The following is an 18580-nucleotide window of genomic DNA, read 5'->3' on the forward strand; positions in this document are numbered from 1 at the left end:
GAGGCGAGAGCTGGCTGCCGCGGCTGAGCTGCACGGAGATGGTGAGGGCTGAACTGGGAGCCGAGCTTTATTTCAGGATGTGAAAGCCAGGGCCCAGCAGACACTCTCACCCTCCCTGTATCCTCAGACCAGCTGGCTCCTGGTGAAGCTTCCGGCCGTGGAGCTCAGGCAGCCTCAGCTCTGAAGGCCGAGCAGCTTCTCCCACCCATTGAAATGCAGTTAAGAAACTGCCAGTGTTTCTTGTGTTACCATAGGCAACATGACAAAGGAAACAAAAGAAAATCAATAGCATAAGTAAAATGATATGGCCCCCGTTATTAGCTCTTTCCACCTTTCCCCACTGTTCAGCTGAACTCATAGCCCGAATTATTACCCAGCAGTATGCGTTGAGACAAAAAAGATCAGAAATATAAACAATAAAATGGCAATAAGTACGTATCTATCAGCAATCAAATCTAAACAGCAACCTATATGAGCAAGGAATGGAATGAACAAAATAAACTGATGAATCACATGGAACCAGGGGCATGGAACCGTAATAGACTGAGGAATCTCAAGGAGGAGGGCGTAGGAGGAAGCTGGAAAGATTAACCAAAGAATTTACGTGCATCTCGGCATTGCCCGTGCACACAGACAATGGCGGGGAAGGCCTAGGGCAGGGTGCGGGTGGGATCCGGGTGGAGGAGGGCAGTGGGGGGGACATCTGTAATACTCTCAACTATAGAAATAAAAACTAAAAGAGATAGGTTACTTTTGTGTCATGCCGTGGCATACAAAAGAATTGTTATTAAAAGAAAAAATGTGCCAGTCAACCTCCTAGTTTTTTGTTTGTTTGTTTTTTGCAAGAGAACATTTATTGGGTAAATTACAGAGCTAGATTCCTAGAAGAAATGGACCTGGGAAACAGGGCATAGATGTAAAGAGAGGGCCCTTGGAGCATGGGAGAGAGAAAGCTATTGGAAAAGAGAGGGGATTGGGGAGGCTGGGGGGGGGGGGGAAGGGGGGAGACTGGCTCCTGGGAGGGAAAGGTACTGGGTCCTCCCTCCTAAGGGCTTTAAGGGAACCCAGAGGAAGGTCTCAATCGAACATTCTGCAGCTTTCCAGGTGTGTCCTTTCAGGGTTGTGGTCTCCACCAATTGATGGGGGGGGGGACTATCTTTGGGTTTTTTTGTGTGTGTTTGTTTGTTTTTTAATATATTTTATAGATTTTTTACAGAGAGGAAGAGAGAGGGATAGAAAGTTAGAAACATCGATGAGAGAGAATCATCTATCAGCTGCCTCTTGCACACCCCCTACTGGGGATGTGCCCTCAACCAAGGTACATGCCCTTGACCAGAATCGAACCCAGGACCTTTCAGTCCGCAGGCTGACGCTCTATCCACTGAGCCAAACTGGTTTCGGCCCATCTTTGTTTTTATTGTAAACTAAAACTGGTTCCTAAGTCAAATAAAATAAATGTACCTGGTTTGTCTTTTTCATTTTTTTTTTCACTTAAAAACCACCTTCCATTCTTATTATATAAGTTGTAATATTTTTAAAAATAGCTCTTCATTCTGTCCAAACTCCTCTATGTAATTTCCAGTCATTTAATTTGTTAAGGCTCATTTCAGCCAGTTTCCTCTTTTTCAGAGAGAAAAGGGCATGAGTTATATAATAGGAAGGGACCTGGGTTTCTTTCAAGCAAGTGTTGCCCTCTAGTGGATCAAAAGAGACAACACAGTTTTTGAATGACTGGCTGACATTCCTGGAATAATCTATTTGGGGAAAGCAGTGAGATTACTAATGCAGAAGAAAGCAAAGAGAGACACCATTTATTTTGCCAGATATCACAGATGTTTTTGATGAAATCTGATAATAATATTAGGATAACTGCCGAGACCGGTTTAGCTCAGTGGATAGAGCGTCGGCCTGCCGACTAAAAGGTCCCGGGTTCGATTTCAGTCAAGGGCATGTACCTTGGTTGCGGGCACATCCCCAGTAGGGGGTGTGCAAGAGGCAGCTGATAGATGATTCTCTCTCATCAATGTTTAACTCTCTATCCCTCTCTTTTCCTCTCTGTAAAAAATCAATAAAAAAATATTAGGATAACTGACTACCTAATAAATGTAAAACTTAAAAATGTATAAAACATAAGCACAAGTAAAAGTAAATAGACTAGAGAAAACACTTCTCACAAACAGGGCATAAAAATAGAGCAATGTGTACAAGAGATTTGAAAACTTACAAGGAAAAAAACACACCAAGAAACAAACAAAAAAAAATTATATATACAAGAGGAAACCTACAAAGCAGTACTCACAGTCGTTAGCAATCAGAGAAATGCAAATGGAAACAATACTGACCACTGTTACCTGTCAGAGTGACTGGGATGTGTAGGAAAAAACATAGTTTAGGAACTCTTCTCCACTCTGGTAGGAGTTTATACTGGAATTCCTATCTAAAGAGCAATTGGAAGGTTAGTCAAATTAGGTAGGACACAGGCATGGTTCAGTGGTTGATCTTTGAACTATGAACCAGAAGGTCATGGTTAGATTCCCAGGCAGGGTTCAGGGTTAAAGGCTCGATCCCCAGTAGGGGGCGTGCAGGAGGCAGCCAATCAGTGATTCTCTCTCATCATTGATATTTCTCTCTTTCTCTCCCTCTCCCTTCATCTCTGAAATCGACTTAAGAAATGTTTTGTGTTTGTTTTTTTAAAAATTAGGTATGACCCAGCAATTTCCCTCTGTGTGTGTGTGTGTGTGTGTGTGTGTGTGTGTGTGTGTGCGCGCTCCAAAAAATTCTCACAGGCTGGAATGGGGGGTGAGGAGGATGCTTATGGCAGCGCTGTGTACAGTGGCGCAACGAAGAGGAACCCAAGAGGCATCAGGAGGACCTCACTGGTTAAGCACCTGGGGGATACGTGGTGGGAGCACCCTTCGGGGAGTACTCTGCAGCAGTTAGAAGTAAAGTCCTGGGTACATAGTAGAGAACAACAGCGGTGGATTTTTTAAAAATATATTTTTATTGATGTCAGAGAGGAATGGAGAGAGTTAGAAACATCAGTGATGAGAGAGAATCGTTGATTGGCTGCCTCCTGCACGTCCCCTACTGGGGATCATTAAATGTAATATGCAATACCATTTGATTTTTGTAAATTTAAAATACATGCTTACAATAATATGCATTTTACAACAACTCACAAAGATGAAAGGATATTCCCTGAACACACTAGGAAGCTTGCTTACATACATGTGGGGGTGGGGGGAGGAGGCAGAAAAAGTGGGATTACGAATCAGGATAAAAGGGAGCAATGCTGATTATGTCCATGAGGAGTATCAATTACTCAACCCTCCACAGCTGAGGTCCAACATCAAAAAAGATAAAACAGAGGAAGGGAAACTTGTACAACTTAGGAGAAAAAAACGGGCAAAAGACATAAAGAGTGACTGTACTACATAAATGCAAATAAGGCAAAAACATACAAGAAATTGTTCACTTCTTCGTATCCAAAGCTCCATCCCCATTGTGGAGCGTGCAGGAGGCAGCTGATCAACAATTCTCTCTCATCATTGATGTTTCATGTTTCTCCCTTTCCCTTTCTTTCTGCAATCAATTATATATATATACAACATATAATTGATTATATATATATACACACACACACACACACACACACACACATATATATAATTTAAAGAAACAAAGCTATGTTTGTGGGGTTTCAGATCTATGTAGTCCAAGGTTGCAGCCTAGTTGAGAATGAAGAGGGCTTAGGGTCCTGGCTAGTAAGGAGAGAACCTTTGTCCCTCCTTAAATTGTTTGCCAAGCGCCACCTCTGTCCCTTCCTAAAATCTACCAAAACTCAAGCTGCACCTCCTGTTTCCCTGGAGCCCTTTTTTAGGCTTTAAAAACAACCAAGACACGCGAGGGCGCTTTGAACTTCAGCAGCTCCGAACTAGGCTGCAGTAGGGAGAGAACTACAACTCCCAGCAGCCCTCGCGCGCGAGGGGGGGGAAGTTCTCAACTCCCTAGCGTCATTCCCACGTTGGCCAATCAGCTCAACTCTTCCCGCCTTCTTCAACAAGCTTCACTTCCGGGATCTCGGGGCTGCTTACCACGGTCGCTTCCGGCGTCGCGGAAATGCGTGGCGTCACTTCCGCTAGGCGGGCCCCGGGCCTTCCCGCGCAAATTGAAAGGCGCCTCGGAGCAGCGGAGCGACGGCCGGGCGCGGTGCGTGTCGCGGCGCCCCCTCCAGTGCCGGGACCCACGGAGTCGGCGGCGCCGGGGCCGGGGCCGGGGTCCGGAGCCCCTTCACGGCCGCCCGAGAAGCGAGCGGAGCGGGCTCTGCAGAGGCGTTAGGTGGGTTCTGCGTGGTCCCCCGACCCTGCAGCCAGCCAGGCCCCGGGGAGCGCGGGGAGCGCCAGGGGGTCGCCGTCTGATGCGGTTCGTGGCCCCAGAGGATGCTGAGTCCCGGGGGGACGTGCTTGGCTGGGCGGGGGCTGCGGTTCGTGCACCGAACGAACCATCCCGGTGGCCTTCAAGCCGTTCCCTGCTGCCGGGCCCGGGCACCGGGGGTCGCACCCCAACCCCACAGTCTTTCTGCAAAAGCCCGCAGGCCCGTTTTCGCATGCGAGCTCCCAACTTTATTTTTTTCCCTTTATTGATAAGGCAATAAACACATTAATGTGACCAGGCCGTCCCGCTTTGGGCGGCACAGTCCCGATTTTCAACAATTTTTGTCCCGCGAGACGCGAAATTGTTAAAAGCGGGACTGTCCCGCCAGAAGCGGGACGGTCTGTGTCCTTTTAAAAAATATATATATATTTTATTGAATTTTCACAGAGAGGAAGGGAGACAGCTAGAGAGCTAGAAACATGGATGAGAGAGAAACATGGATCAGCTGCCTCCTGCACACCCCCTCCTGGGGATGTGCCCGCAACCAAGGTCCATGCCCTTGACCGGAATCGAACCTGGGACCCTTCAGTCTGCAGGCCGAGGCTCTATCCTATCCACTGAGCCAAACCGGCTTCGGCTACATGTGTCCTTATTCCAACATTGCCCCCCCTCCTCTCCCCTCTCCCCTGCACTCCCCCAATTTTGCCCTCCACCTCCCCCCCCTCCCCCCCAGGTGTCTGTGTCCATTGGCTAAATGTTGACAAGTACATTTTTCCTTTTCGCAGGCCAAGCAAATCCTGTCCTCTGGAATGGGCATGCGGGCCTCGCCCGGGCACCTCTGGGCGACCTAGGAGCCAAGAGGCGCTGGTGCTGCTGGTTCCCCGGGCGCCCCAGGGTGGGGGTCACTGTGAGCTGACTGGTGGCCTATGGCTCGCAGGCCCTCCCCACCTCGGGCTGCGGAGGAAACATGCATTCGAGGAGGGTATGGACTTAGTTTGGAAGAAACCACGGTTCACGAAATGTCTACAGTGCAAGGAGGAAGCTCTTGGTGAGGAAGAGGAAGATTCCTGGTGATTCTGGACCTGGGGCTTGAGTGCCACCAGCACCCACATGACCCGCCCTGATTGCAACTGAGCATCTGCGAGCGGCTGGAATTTGGGGACTGGCTGGACCAGAGCTTCCGTACAGGGTCTGCAGGGTAAGGCTGCCTTGGGATCCTGTGCCTGCTGCCCTCCCTTCCTTCCTCCCAAACGCAGTGTTTGCCAGGAGAGACTCATGTTCTGGAATGCCAAGCACCTGCTCAGCGCCCATGGCTGCCTCCAATCATCCTGGGGAGCCTGGAGGGCGGCTGCTTCTGGAAGGAACCGGGGCGGTTCCGCAGTTTCTGTATGGTTTCCACTCGAGTTGCAGCCTGGGTGGGAGGGTGGGAAGTTAAAGCGTTTGTCCTGATGCGTTTATTACGCTTTTTAGTTGAAATACCTACCTTCCTACAAGCCGTCTTGAGTTTCTGCTCTTCTGCTCATTTGCACGTTGCCTCTTAAGGTATAATGCCTGCGGAGAGGGAGTGTGATGCCGTAGCAAGAACAACGTTACAGGTTTTAGCCATGCCTTTTTTTTTTTTTTTTTTTTTCTTCTTTAAATGTTTGTATTGGTTTCAGAGGAAGGGAGAAGAGAGAGGGGAACATCAGTGATGAGAGAGAATCGTGAATCAGCTGCTTCAGCTGCTCCTCACCAAATGGGCAGATGGAGGTGGGCACTTAACTCTAATTCAGGACTCAAGGGCAGATCCTGGCGCTGTGGCTGCCTCCACTACTCTTATTGTTGTTGTTGTTGTTGTTGTTTTTAAATATATTTTTATTGATTTTAGAGAGGGGGAAAGAGAGCACGAAGCATCAGTGATGAGAAAGAGTCATTGATTGGCTGCCTCCTGCACACCCTCTCCCCTCACCCTTTCCCCACTAAGGATGGAGCCTGCAACCCAGACATGAGCCCTAACCAGGAATCGAACTGTGACCACCTGGTTCCTAGGTCCACGCTCAACCACTGAGCCACGCCGACCGGGCAGCAGCGCATTTTTAGAGAAGAGAGACTCCTGCCTCTTGAACATAACACCTCTGTGTCTGGTACTGTGTTAAGGGCTTGGAGCACACATCATGATTCCAATTGGGAAAGCCCTTTGGAAGGAAAATTCTACACTATGGCTGAAACCTGTTTGGCTCAGTGGATACAGCGTCGGCCTGCAGACTGGAGGGTCCTGGGTTCGATTCTGGTCAAGGGCATGTGCCTTGGTTGTGGGCACATCCCCAGTGGGGGGGGTGCAAGAGGCAGCTAGTCGATGATTCTCTCTCATCGATGTTTCTAGCTCTCAGTCCCTCTCTCCTCTCTGTAAAAAATCAATAAAATATATTTTTTATATATATATAATATATATATATATATATTTTTTTTTTTTAAGAAGAAAATTCTAGACTATGGAAGAAAATTGTTTGACAGGGAGGAACCTTGTTAAAATACTTGCAAAACAATGATTCTCAAATATCTGAATAGCAACGGGTCCTTATTCGCTTCTAGACCCCCTTTTTTTTTTCTCCTAGAACTTTCGGGTAACTGTCTATTTGCTTTTAAACATTGCTGTATTCCCCTTCTCCCTTCCTATACCGCAGGTAGCCTGGCAGGATGGGGATTCAAGGATTGCTGCAGTTTATCAAAGACGCCTCTGAGCCGGTCCACGTGAGGAAGTACAAGGGGCAGGCGGTGGCCGTGGATACGTACTGCTGGCTTCACAAAGGCGCCATTGCCTGTGCCGAAAAGCTAGCCAAAGGGGAGCCGACAGATAAGTAAGTCTGGACCTCGTGTTAGCTCGTTGTCAAATCAAGAGTGAGACGTATAATGCCTTATTTTCCATTTTGAGTTAAAAGGACTCCCCCCCCCCCCCTTTTAATGAGATGATGGGAGATGTCAATTAATGTTCATTTCCTATGAAAACATTTTCTTTAAAAAAAGAAAAGAAAGAAAATGCCTTATTTTTCATGCAGCGCCAGGTTTATCCAGAAGTGGGTTTTATTTTTATTTATAATATATTTTATTGTTTTTTTTCATAGGAAGGGAGAGGGATAGAGAGCTAGAAACATAGATGAGAGAGAAACATCGACCAGCTACCTCCTGCACACCCCCCACCGGGGATGTGCCCACAACCAAGGTACATGCCCTTGACTGGAATCGAACCCGGGACCTTTCAGTCCGCAGGCCGATGCTCTATCCACTGAGCCAAACCGGTTTTGGCCAGAAGTGTGCTTTAGAACATTGCCAAATCGGGAATGACTTCCTTCTGTGTCGGAGACCTCGTTTATTTGGATTAAGCCAGATCATCAGCACACTGATGGGCAAAACCCCCAAAATCGTCTCCTCTTACCTTCTGTCTGAGATAAACAGTGTCCTGAAAAGCCCAGAACTAGTGGCCAGGTTGATGTCAATTATAAACTCTGCGACCTCATTGTGGGCAGGACTGCTGTCCTCTTTATTTTTTAAACAAGACACATTAGAAAAACAAGCACAATTGCTGGACGGGTTTTCCACAGGGGTTTGGGCACTCATTATTTGTTTTCTTTTTTGCAATATATAACTTCTAGAGGAAAGGCTCACGGATCTTACTAGTACTTAAGCACAACAGACAACAGGTGAAATGTGTGAATCCTGTTGGTTTCTTGGAAGGAAGAGGGGAGTCATGATCACCTGGTGAATGTTTGGGGCTCTTAGGACCCCATACAAGCAGCTTGTGACAGTGTGTGAGGGAGCTGAAGGAGCCTGGCACATCTGCCACTCCCACGCTGTGATCATGGTTTTTGTTTTGTTTTTAAATATATTTTTATTTATGTTTTACAGAGAGGAAGAGAGAGGAATAGAGAGTTAGAAACATTGATGAAAATCATCGATCAGCTGCCTCTTGCACACCCCCCACTGGGGATGTGCCCTCAACCAAGGTACATGCCCTTGACTGGAATCGAACCTGGGACCTTTCAGTCCGCAGGCTGACGCTCTATCCGCTGAGCCAAACCGGTTTCGGCTGTGATCATGTTTTAAAGCGGTTTCTTTCCCACCCTTACATTTAAGCAGTTGCAACTGGACTTGAAGAACACAGGTTTTTCATTGCTTCTTACCCACGAAGATTCGAAGGTTCATTGCCAGTAGTTTCCAGTTAAAAGGAAAAAGGACAACGTAATGAGCCTTTCCTTCAGATGAATATAGTTTATCTAAATGATTGCTTTTTAAGATTATACCTTTATTTATATTTTGAGATAAGAGATCCCCTTATTTTAATGAAATGATGGGAGATGTAAAGAGTAATGTTCATTTCCTATAAAATCATTTTCTTTAAAAAAAAAATACAAATCTCTTTTGTAATTCATTTTATCAGGTTTTAAAAAGTATTACAAGATGCAAAACACTAACGTGCCTCTTGCTTTCGTAGGTACGTAGGCTTTTGCATGAAATTTGTAAACATGTTGCTGTCTCATGGGATCAAGCCTATTCTTGTGTTTGATGGGTGTACTCTGCCTTCTAAAAAGGAAGTGGAGAAGGCCAGACGAGAGTAAGTGAAGCCTCTGTTTCCTCTCTGACTTGATTGCATTGAGGTCTGATGCTGTGGTTTGTAGAATACTAGTTGTTTGGTTTTTTAATTGATTTCAGAGAAGGAGGGAGAGAGATAGAAATAGCAATTAATATTTTTAATTGATTTCAGAGAGGGAGGGAGAGAGAGAGAAACATCAGTGATGAGAGAGACTCATCCATCCCTCCTGTACACCCCTCATTGGGGATCTGCAACCTGGGCCTGTGCCCTGACTGGGAATCAAACTGTGACCTCCTGGTTCCTGGATCAGCGCTCAACCCCTGAGCCACTTTGGCTGGGCTAACAACGCTAGTTTGGTGGTTGTTTTTTGTGTGTTTTTTCTCAGCAGCAGAGAGCTTATTTGTTTTCAGGTGCTGACAATAAATAGCCCTTCTGCTTCCCACCTGATGCAAGCCCGACGCAGGGCCCCCGGAGAGAGGCGGCCTGTGCTGCCTGGGCCGGAGATGGGGCTCCCCCAGGGGTGAGCGTGTCGGCCAGGCCCGCTTGGCCTCTGCTCCTCGTGGGGAGCTGGGTCTCCATCCCAGGGAAGGCTTTGGGGTTCTGGTCCGCCAGGAGCACCTGCAGAGCCCACTGCCCGTCCGCCCGCACGCGGTTGTGGCTGCAGCTCAGATGCGGGGGCTGGTAAGGGGCCTCGGAGGTGCCCCGGCCGCCCAGGGCGGACTTAGGTTGCCTGGTGCCTCGTGGGAGCCCTCCTCCCATGGCCCTTCCAGAATCCGCTTCGGCCTTTCCAGATGGGATCCAGGTAGTACCTGTGCTGCTGCCTCCAGGAGCCCGGCCAGGCCCAGGGGGTGTCAGCCTGGCCCCTAAGAACGCAGATTAGCCTTTGAGTGTCCAGGGAATGGGAAGGCCTAGCCCCCCCAGCTCCCTGGGAATCTCGCCCTGGGGCGGTGGGAGGAGGCACCCCAGTCTTGTCGGCTTCCTCACTCCCAGGTGACCGTGGGCGGGTCACTTCACCTCTAGACTCGGTTTCCATGGAGACAGGGCAGCGAGGCCGCCCCAGCTATGCCCCGAGGCAGCATCATCCCCCCCCTGGACCCAATACTAGTTTTTTGTTAAATATTGTACGTAATTTATTGAGGCTCTTTTATAGCCCAGTACATGAACAAATGTCCTGAAGTTTCTGTGTGCTAGAAAGGAATGTGCATTCTCTAGTTATTGAGTGGGAAGCTTTTCTGTCGAGTAAATCAGGCTTATTGATTGTAGGATTCATGTCTTCCATATCATTACTGGTTCTTTTGTGTGTGTGTGTTTTTTTTTTATGTGTGTCTTCTTAATCCAGCAGTTACTGAAAAAGAATGTTGAAATTTCACCGTGATAGTGAGTTTCTTAATTATTAGTTGTGTCTATTTTTAAAAATTGGATTTATTGGGGTGGCATTGGTTAATACAATTATTTGGGTTTCAGGGGTACAGTTCTATAATACATCATCTGTATGCTGTGTTGTGTATTCACCACCCTAAGTCAAGCCTCCTTCTATTTATCCATTTAAAAAATTTTGTTTTACTAATTTTGAGAGAGAGAGAGAGAGAAACATTGATGTGAGAGCAAAGCATCAATAGGCTGCCTCCTGCACACCCTCTACTGGGGATCAAGCCCACAACCCTGAGCATGTATGTGTATATTTACTTGATGGAAAAAACCTCATTAGTTCAGACTGATACTTGCAATTCAAATTCAGGGCACAGGTTTTTACTTCTGTACTTCATCAGTATCTTTTTCCTTCCAGTCTGAGAATCCTTGTTTTAAGGGCACAGGGGATGATAAAGTTAGAGCATCTGATAATTACAGTTGTCCCCCCTTATTCAGTGGGCATACATGCCAAGACCCCCAGTGGGTGCCTGAAACCCTATTTGTTATACCAAGCCCTGTTACACATACTGTGTTATCCTATACATACAGACATCTGGCAAAGTTTAATTTGTAAGTTAGGCGCAGGAAGTGATTAACAACAATAACTTAATAAAATACAACAAGCGTAATAACCTATAATAAAAGTTATGTAAATGTGATCTGTCTCTACTCCCTCAAAATATATTCTACTCACCCCTTTTTTTTTTTTAAATATATATTGATTTCAGAGATGAGGGAGAGGGAGGAAAGGAGGGAGGGAGGGAGGGAGGGAGGGAGGGAGAGAGAGAGAGAGAGAGAGAGAGAGAGAGAGAGAGAGAGGGAGGGAGGGAGGGAGAGAGGGAGGGAGGGAGAGAGGGAGAGAGAGAGAGAGAGAGAGAAACATCAATGTTGAGAGAGAAAATCATGGATCAGCTGCCTCCTGCAGGCCCCCCACTTAGTTGGGGACTAAGCCAGCAACCCAGGCATGAGCCCTGACTGGGAATGGAAGCCGGGACCCCTTAGGCCACAGGCCCACCCTTCTTGTGATGATGTAGGATCAGTGTTTCCCAAAGTGCGGTACGCGTACCCCCAGGGGTACGGGAAGAGTCTGGTGGGGGTATGCACTGCACCGTGCTTAGCGGCGCCTAATTCTACGTTCTCATGAGGACGAGGAGTACTCAGCGTTACGAAAATTATAGAAGGGGCACACACATGTCAAAAGTTTGGGAAATACTGTACTAAGGCGAACCGGTTAGGCGCAGGGGTCCTTAAACTTTTTAAAGTGGGGGCCAGATCACGGTCCCTCAGAGAGCTGAAGGGCCGGACTATATGAACTACTAATTCCTACTGTAACACTTAGGCTGCGCTCACTGCCCAAAAAACCTGGCGGGCCGGATCAGACTCCTCTGCGGGCCGCATGTGGCCCGAGGGCCGTAGTTTGAAGACGCCTGAAGGGCAAATCCTTCCGTAGTTTTGATTCTACAATTTACTATGTGGTTATCACTAGTCCTTATGTCAGTGTCTCCATGTTATTTTGTTTGTTTTTTTTCCCTGAAATTTGTTCTCTAATCGGTTTCACAAAAACAGCGTTCCTTCAAGTTCCTTGTATGTTGATATAAAGTTCCGTCCTTTATATTTGGGAGGTTTTGATGGTGTAAAGGCCTTCATTCCCATTTTCTTAAGTGTCTTAGTTCATTTTCTTCTGACAGCTTTGCTGTGCTGAGCCCACTGAGCTGCCCTGTGAGTGTGCATAGAGAGCACTTGTGCTTTGGCTTAGAAGCCCAGGGCCTGTGGGTGAATATTCTCAAGGGCCAGGTGTGCGCTTTCAAATGAGCCAAACTTTTTTTTATTCTAGGGAATTTTCTTGCGTTCGAGTTTTCACAGTTTCTTGATCAGCTCTGAATTTTCTTGTTCCTCGCAGACGACGACAAGCCAACCTCCTTAAGGGAAAGCAGCTTCTTCGAGAGGGAAAGGTCTCGGAGGCCAGAGACTGTTTCACCCGCTGCGTCAACATCACACACGCGATGGCCCACAAAGTCATTAAAGTAAGACAAACACGAAGTAATCCGAGAGGAATCGAGAGGGCTGGAGAGTTAGAAACATTGATGAGAGAGAAACATCCATCAGCTGCCTCCTGCACACCCCCCACTGGGGATGTGCCTGCAACCAAGGTACATGCCCTTGACCGGAATCGAACCCAGTCCGCAGGCCGACGCTCTATCCACTGAGCCAAACCAGTCAGGGCCATAGTCATTCTTTTTAAAGAAATATTTTTATTGATTTCAGAGTGGAAGAAAGAGGGAGAGGGAAACATCAACGGTGAGAGAGAATCATGGATCTGCTGCCTCCTGCACGCCCCCTACTGGGGGTTGAGCCCAAAACCCGGGCACATGCCCTTGACTGGAATTGAATCTGGGACCCTTCAGTTTGCAAGCTGACGCTCTATCCACTGAGCTAAACTGGCTAGGGCAAGAACAGGGTTTTTGAAAATAGTCCTAGCACATGTGCATGTTGAAGCTGGTGATGAATGGATTTGGAACGGGGAGTTTATTAGGTCTTTCCAGACGCCGTTCTCATGTCAACTGCTCCTCTCCCCCAGGCGGCTCGGGCCCAGGGAGTGGACTGCCTCGTGGCGCCGTACGAAGCAGACGCGCAGCTGGCCTATCTGAACAAAGCCGGCATCGTGCAGGCCATCGTCACCGAGGACTCGGACCTCCTGGCTTTCGGCTGTAAAAAGGTATGGAAACAGTCTAAACGCACTGCGGCATTTCCCAAAGTGCGGTACACATATGTCAAAACAGCGGTCTAAAGCAAAGAATTACAGTTAATTTGCATATTTTTTGGAATGTTTTCATTTTTTTATTTTTTATTTATTTTTTAAAATATATTTTATTGATTTTTTACAGAGAGGAAGGAAGAGAGATAGAGAGCTAGAAACGTCGATGAGAGAGAAACATCGACCAACTGCCTCTTGCACACCCCCTACTGGGGATGTGCCCGCAACCCATGTACATGCCTTTGACCGGAATCGAACCTGGGACCTTTCAGTCCGGCTTCGGCTGGAATGTTTTTAATTGTAGTTTATTTCTAATATTATGCCCTTGTGGTCTGAGAAAATACTTGATAGGTTTTTCAATGTTTTTGAATTTGGGGAGACTTTGCTTTTGACCTAATATGTGGTCTGTTTTTGAAAATGTCTCGTGTGCACCTGAGAAGAACGTAAATGACATCTGATTTAGTGTGTCATTTAGAATTGCTGTTTCTTTGCTTTTTTTTTTTTTTGTCTAGACCAGTGTTTCCCAAACTTCTCTCATGATGAGAATCACCTGGTGGAGATGTTAAAATACAGATTCCTGAATCCCAACTAAGAAGTGCTAAACTAGAATTTTTGGGGACATACAGTTTTACCTATATAAAAGGGGGGGATAGTAGAAGAATATCATGTAAGGAAAAATATCCTGTAAGTAAATTAGATCTAGAAAATTTTTACTTTAGAAAATTAACTTTCATTTGTAATGCTAACAGCAAGACATCCATGAAAAACACACATGGTATTAAAACAAGCCAAAGGAAAATGGTTAGGGCAAAAAATAAGAAAGGTTCCCAAGTCAACTCCACCAGGTGATTCTCATCATGAGAGAAGTTTGAGACACTGGTCTAGACTCTAGGATTTATCCATTGATGTCAGTGGTGTATTAAAGTCTCCTACTATGATGGGTATTTTTGTCAATCTCTCCTTTGATATCTTTCAGGAGATTTTTAAAATATATATTTTATTGATTTTTGGGGATGTGCCCACAACCAAGGTACATGCCCTTGACCGGAATCAAACCTGGGACCCTTCAGTCCGCAAGCTGATGCTCTATCCACTGAGATAAACCGGTTTCAGCTCCAGGAGATTTTTTATGTATTTGGGTGCTCCTGCATTGGGTGCATATATGTTTACCAGAGTTATAACTTCTTGTTGAATTGTTCCCTTTACTATTATGTAGTGGCCTTCCTTATCTCTTATTAGGGCCTTTAATTTGAGGTCTATTTTATCAGATATAAGTATCACAACCTCAGCTTTTTTCTTATTTCCATTTGCCTGAAAAATGTTTTTCCATTCCTTTGCTGTCAGTCTGTGTGAATCCTTTGCTCTGAGGTGGGTCTCTTGTAGACAGCAAATATGTGGATCATGTTTTCTTATCCATTCAGCTACCCTATGTCTTTTGATTGGTGCATTTAATCCATTTATGTTTAATGTTATTATTGACAAGTACATGTTTGTTGTCATATTTTTCCTTAGTGTTTATGTTTCTTCTTGCCTTTCTCTTTCTTCTTTTTACAGCAGTCCCTTTAGCATTTCTTACATTGCTGGCTTGGTAGGGATAAACTCTCTTAGGCCTTTTTTGTCTGTGAAGCTCCTGATTCCACCTTCAATTTTTAATCATAGCCTTGCTGGGTATAATATTCTTGGATTCAGTCCCTTGCTTTGCATCACTTTGTATATTTCATTACATTCCCTTCTGGCCTCGTGTGTTTTTGTTGAGAAATCAGTTGATATTCTAATAGGAGATCCCTGATAAGCTGCTAGCCTCAAATTCACTTTATATATATATATACATATACATATGTATACATGTATATATATATGTATATATATATATACACACACATATATATATTTTTTTTAATTGATTTTTTACAGAGAGGAAGGGAGAGAGATAGAGAGCTAGAAACGTCGATGAGAGAGAAACATCCACCAGCTGCCTCCCGCACACCCCCTACCGGGGATGTGCCCACAACCAAGGTACATGCCCTTGACCGGAATCGAACCAGAGACTCTTCAGTCCGCAGACGTTCGCTCTACCACTGAGCCACACCGGTTTTGGCAAATTCACTTAACTCCCTTTCTGGTGTTCCTCTTTTTCTTTCCTTTGGTAATTGCTTTTTTGTCTTTCCATGTTTTCTTGTAATGTTTTAATTGTAGATCCAATTGCTTTGCTACCCAGGTTCTTTTGGGGATGGTGTTACAGGTGTGATCTCTCAGTTCTCCTGGGCTTGTTAATCTAGTGTAGCTCCCTACTGGAGCTATTTGGGTTCTCCTGGTGTAGGCCTGTGAGCTTGAGAGGCACAACAGCAGTGTCTTTAGGGGTGTCGAACTCAATCAGAGAAGGGGCCAAAATCTAAAATCCAGCCTAAATCGCGGGCCGAATGGTTTACTGAACAGTCATAAACTGTCATTGTGATGGAAACGCAGCGGAGTGCAGTGATGACAGCGCGGTGCGGGCCACATTGCAAGGCCTGGCGGGACGGATTTGGCCCGCGGGCCTTGTGTTTGACACATGTGGTCTAGAAGTCAGCCGCCTTGGAGGGGAGTGTCCCAATTTTTTGCTTGCACCCTTACTTGAAATCACACATGCCCAGCAGAGACTCACAGTGGCACCCAGGATCCGTCTGATGGGACTCGGGGGGCCTGCTCTCTGGAAAGGCACGACTGTGGTGCCCGGAGTTCTGCAGTCGTGGGGCGGGCAGACCCAGCTTTTGCTGTTGCACGTGTGATGGATGGGGTCTTACTCCCAGCGGCGGCTCACAGGAGCACCCGCGGTACGTTTACCCTCAGTACGTTCGCCAGCGAGGCGCACTGAAGGGCCCTGGCAGTGTAGCCGCGCAATTGAGGCGCCTGTGGGCTGGGATCCAGGATGAGTGAATTCAAAACTTCTACTGCTGGGGGTGGGGAGTGGGCCCCGCTTGTTCAAGATCGCACCCAGGGAGAGCTCACAGTGGCGCGCCCTGTGGGTAGATGGGCTCGGGGTGCCTGCCTGATGGAGCTTCGCCTCGGTGGAGGTGCGCTTGCACTCCGAGGGGTCCTGGCACCGCAGTTGAGCCGCTGGGGTGAATGTGGGTAGGTATCTAGGAAGAGGGAATTCAGAATTTCTACTGGGAAATTGTCTGTGCAGAATCACACCCTCGGGGGCTCTCAGAGGCTCCCAACCGCTGCCTGAGGAGTGGGGTGCCCTGGCTGCCTGCGGGGCTGGGCTGGATCCGCGTGAATCTGGAGTTCTGCCACTGGAGCGGGGAGGTTGCACTCACTGCTGCCGAGCAGTGCACCTCTGGAGGTGGAGGCCCCAGGTCCGCGGGTCTGCAGCCGGGGGGAGGGGGGAGGGTGGCAGGATCATGGCTGGAGTGGCTGCTGGGTTGCCGGGCAGTTCCGAGGCCTGTCTGGTTGGTGGTGTTGATGAGTTCCTGAAAAAGGCCGTTCTCTCCTTCAAGATGGCATGGAGTCCTGCCGTCCGGGCAGTGCCCGCAATGGTGGTAGTCTCTCCTTGTCAAGGAGAGCTGTCTGCCAGCCCCTGCTGTTCCTGTGAGATTTAACTTTCCCTCCCTCCTCACGCACACCCCACACACAGCCACACACACACTCCTTTCACACCCTCACCACTCAAGTCCTCTCCCTCACCTCTGTCCTACCAGCCACCATCTTTTTTTTCTAAATAAAGTTTTTTTTATAATGGGATTGGGTATAAACTCTTAAATGGAAATTTTTATGATATATTTAGGAAAATTAAGATGCAGAAATAAAGGATGATCTCATTTTTGTTATTCATATCATCTAGACATAGATGACTGGAAGGATCTATGTCAAAAGGATAATGCTGGGTAACAGCGATAGATAAGAGATTTAGAGCAACTTCTATTTCATTCCTCCTGAATTCCTGTTTTCCAAGTGTTCTATGATGAACATGTATTACTTTAAAAATAAGAAAACGGTTTACTTTTTAAAAAGTAACAGTGGCAGGTAAAGGGGAAGTGCTTTCTATTTGAATTGCTATTTGGTCACCATGACAACCTGTAATGTCAGTAGAAACGGATTCCTGCTGAAACCGGTTTGGCTCAGTGGATAGAGCGTCAGCCTGCGGACTGAAGGGTCCCAGGTTCGATTCCGGTCAAGGGCATGTGCCTTGGTGCAGGCTCATTCTCAGTAGAGGGTGTGCAAGAGGCAGCTGATCGATGATCTCTGTCATCGACGTTTCTAACTCTCTGTCCCTCTCTCTTCCTCTCTGTAAAAAAAATCAATAAAATATTTTTTAAAAAGTTAAAAAAAAGAAAGGGTGTTCCTTGTGTCAGAGTAGCCCGTACTTCACCTTGATTTGTTTATAGATGTGACAGTAGTTAACTGGCCAACCTATCTCGGCTCTCATTGCTATGATGAAGAACAAAAAAGATTTTTTAGAAATTTTGCAGTGAATTGTATAATAAAAAATAAACATGGCCCTTCTAGGGGTTTTTAGGAAAAAACCCGATAATATTTATAGATATTAACAATTTCCTTTCCTCTTACAGGTGATTTTAAAAATGGACCAGTTCGGAAATGGACTAGAAATTGACCAGGCTCGGCTGGGCATGTGCCGACAGCTTGGGGATGTGTTCACGGAGGAGAAGTTTCGGTATATGTGCATTCTCTCGGGCTGTGACTATCTCCCTTCGCTGCGCGGGATCGGGTTAGCAAAGGCCTGCAAAGTGCTGAGGCTAGCCAATAACCCCGATATTGTAAAGGTAAGACTGACTTACCAAGTGTCATCTTCGACTTTTGAAGCCTTTCCTAAATGATAGATAAAACACTGTGAATGTGGATTTGAAATATTATAGCCAGTAATATGTCACTGCCAGTACTGTGTCACTGAAATAAAATAGCCAGTAATGTGTCACTGAAATAAAATGACTACCACACTAGAAATTTGCTTTTGGCAACTTATAATGAACCATATTTTCAGCAGTTCACAAACTAGTAGTGGTTTTTTAAATGAGGAGTAATATAAAGAGTCTTAAGGGCTATTTGAAGTATTATAGAGTAGGAATAATGTTAAGACGTACCATCTTTTTATCTGTCCTATTACTCAATAGTAGTGGTTCTTAGTCTTTTGGTCTCAGGATCCCTTTATACTCTCTCTCTCTCTCTATGTATGTATGTATGTGTGTGTGTGTATATATATATATATATATATATATATATATATATAGAGAGAGAGAGAGAGAGAGAGAGAGAGAGAGAGAGAGAGAGAGGAAAGGAGGGAGAGGGATAAAGAGACAGAAACATCAATGATGAGAGAGAATCATTGATCAGCTGCCTCCTGCTCGCCCCCTACTGAGGATCAAGCCTGCAACCCAGGCATGTGCCCTTGGCTGGAATCGAACCTGGGACCCTTCCGTCTGCAGGTTGACGCTCTATCCACTGAGCCACGCCAGCCAGGGCTCCTCCGCTGTCTT

The 18580-nt window shown here is 46.5% G+C and overlaps 1 protein-coding gene across 3 annotated transcripts in view; it reads left to right on the forward strand.

Moving 5' to 3' along the window:
* Positions 1-4149: 4149 nt before the first annotated feature.
* EXO1 (exonuclease 1) overlaps positions 4150-18580 on the forward strand; it is a 31666-nt gene continuing 17235 nt past the window's right edge. For all 3 annotated transcript variants that reach the window (XM_045587125.1, XM_045587123.1, XM_045587124.1), the window contains exons 1-7: positions 4150-4338; positions 5160-5572; positions 7038-7211; positions 8843-8962; positions 12252-12375; positions 12930-13067; positions 17657-17869. In XM_045587125.1, the coding sequence (XP_045443081.1) occupies positions 7051-7211; positions 8843-8962; positions 12252-12375; positions 12930-13067; positions 17657-17869 (756 nt within the window). In that variant the 5' untranslated portion in view covers positions 4150-4338; positions 5160-5572; positions 7038-7050. The remainder of the gene's footprint in view (positions 4339-5159; positions 5573-7037; positions 7212-8842; positions 8963-12251; positions 12376-12929; positions 13068-17656; positions 17870-18580) is intronic.

This window comes from Pipistrellus kuhlii, unplaced genomic scaffold, assembly GCF_014108245.1.
Source record: "Pipistrellus kuhlii isolate mPipKuh1 unplaced genomic scaffold, mPipKuh1.p scaffold_m20_p_25, whole genome shotgun sequence".
In the NCBI taxonomy this organism is placed as follows: domain Eukaryota; kingdom Metazoa; phylum Chordata; class Mammalia; order Chiroptera; family Vespertilionidae; genus Pipistrellus; species Pipistrellus kuhlii.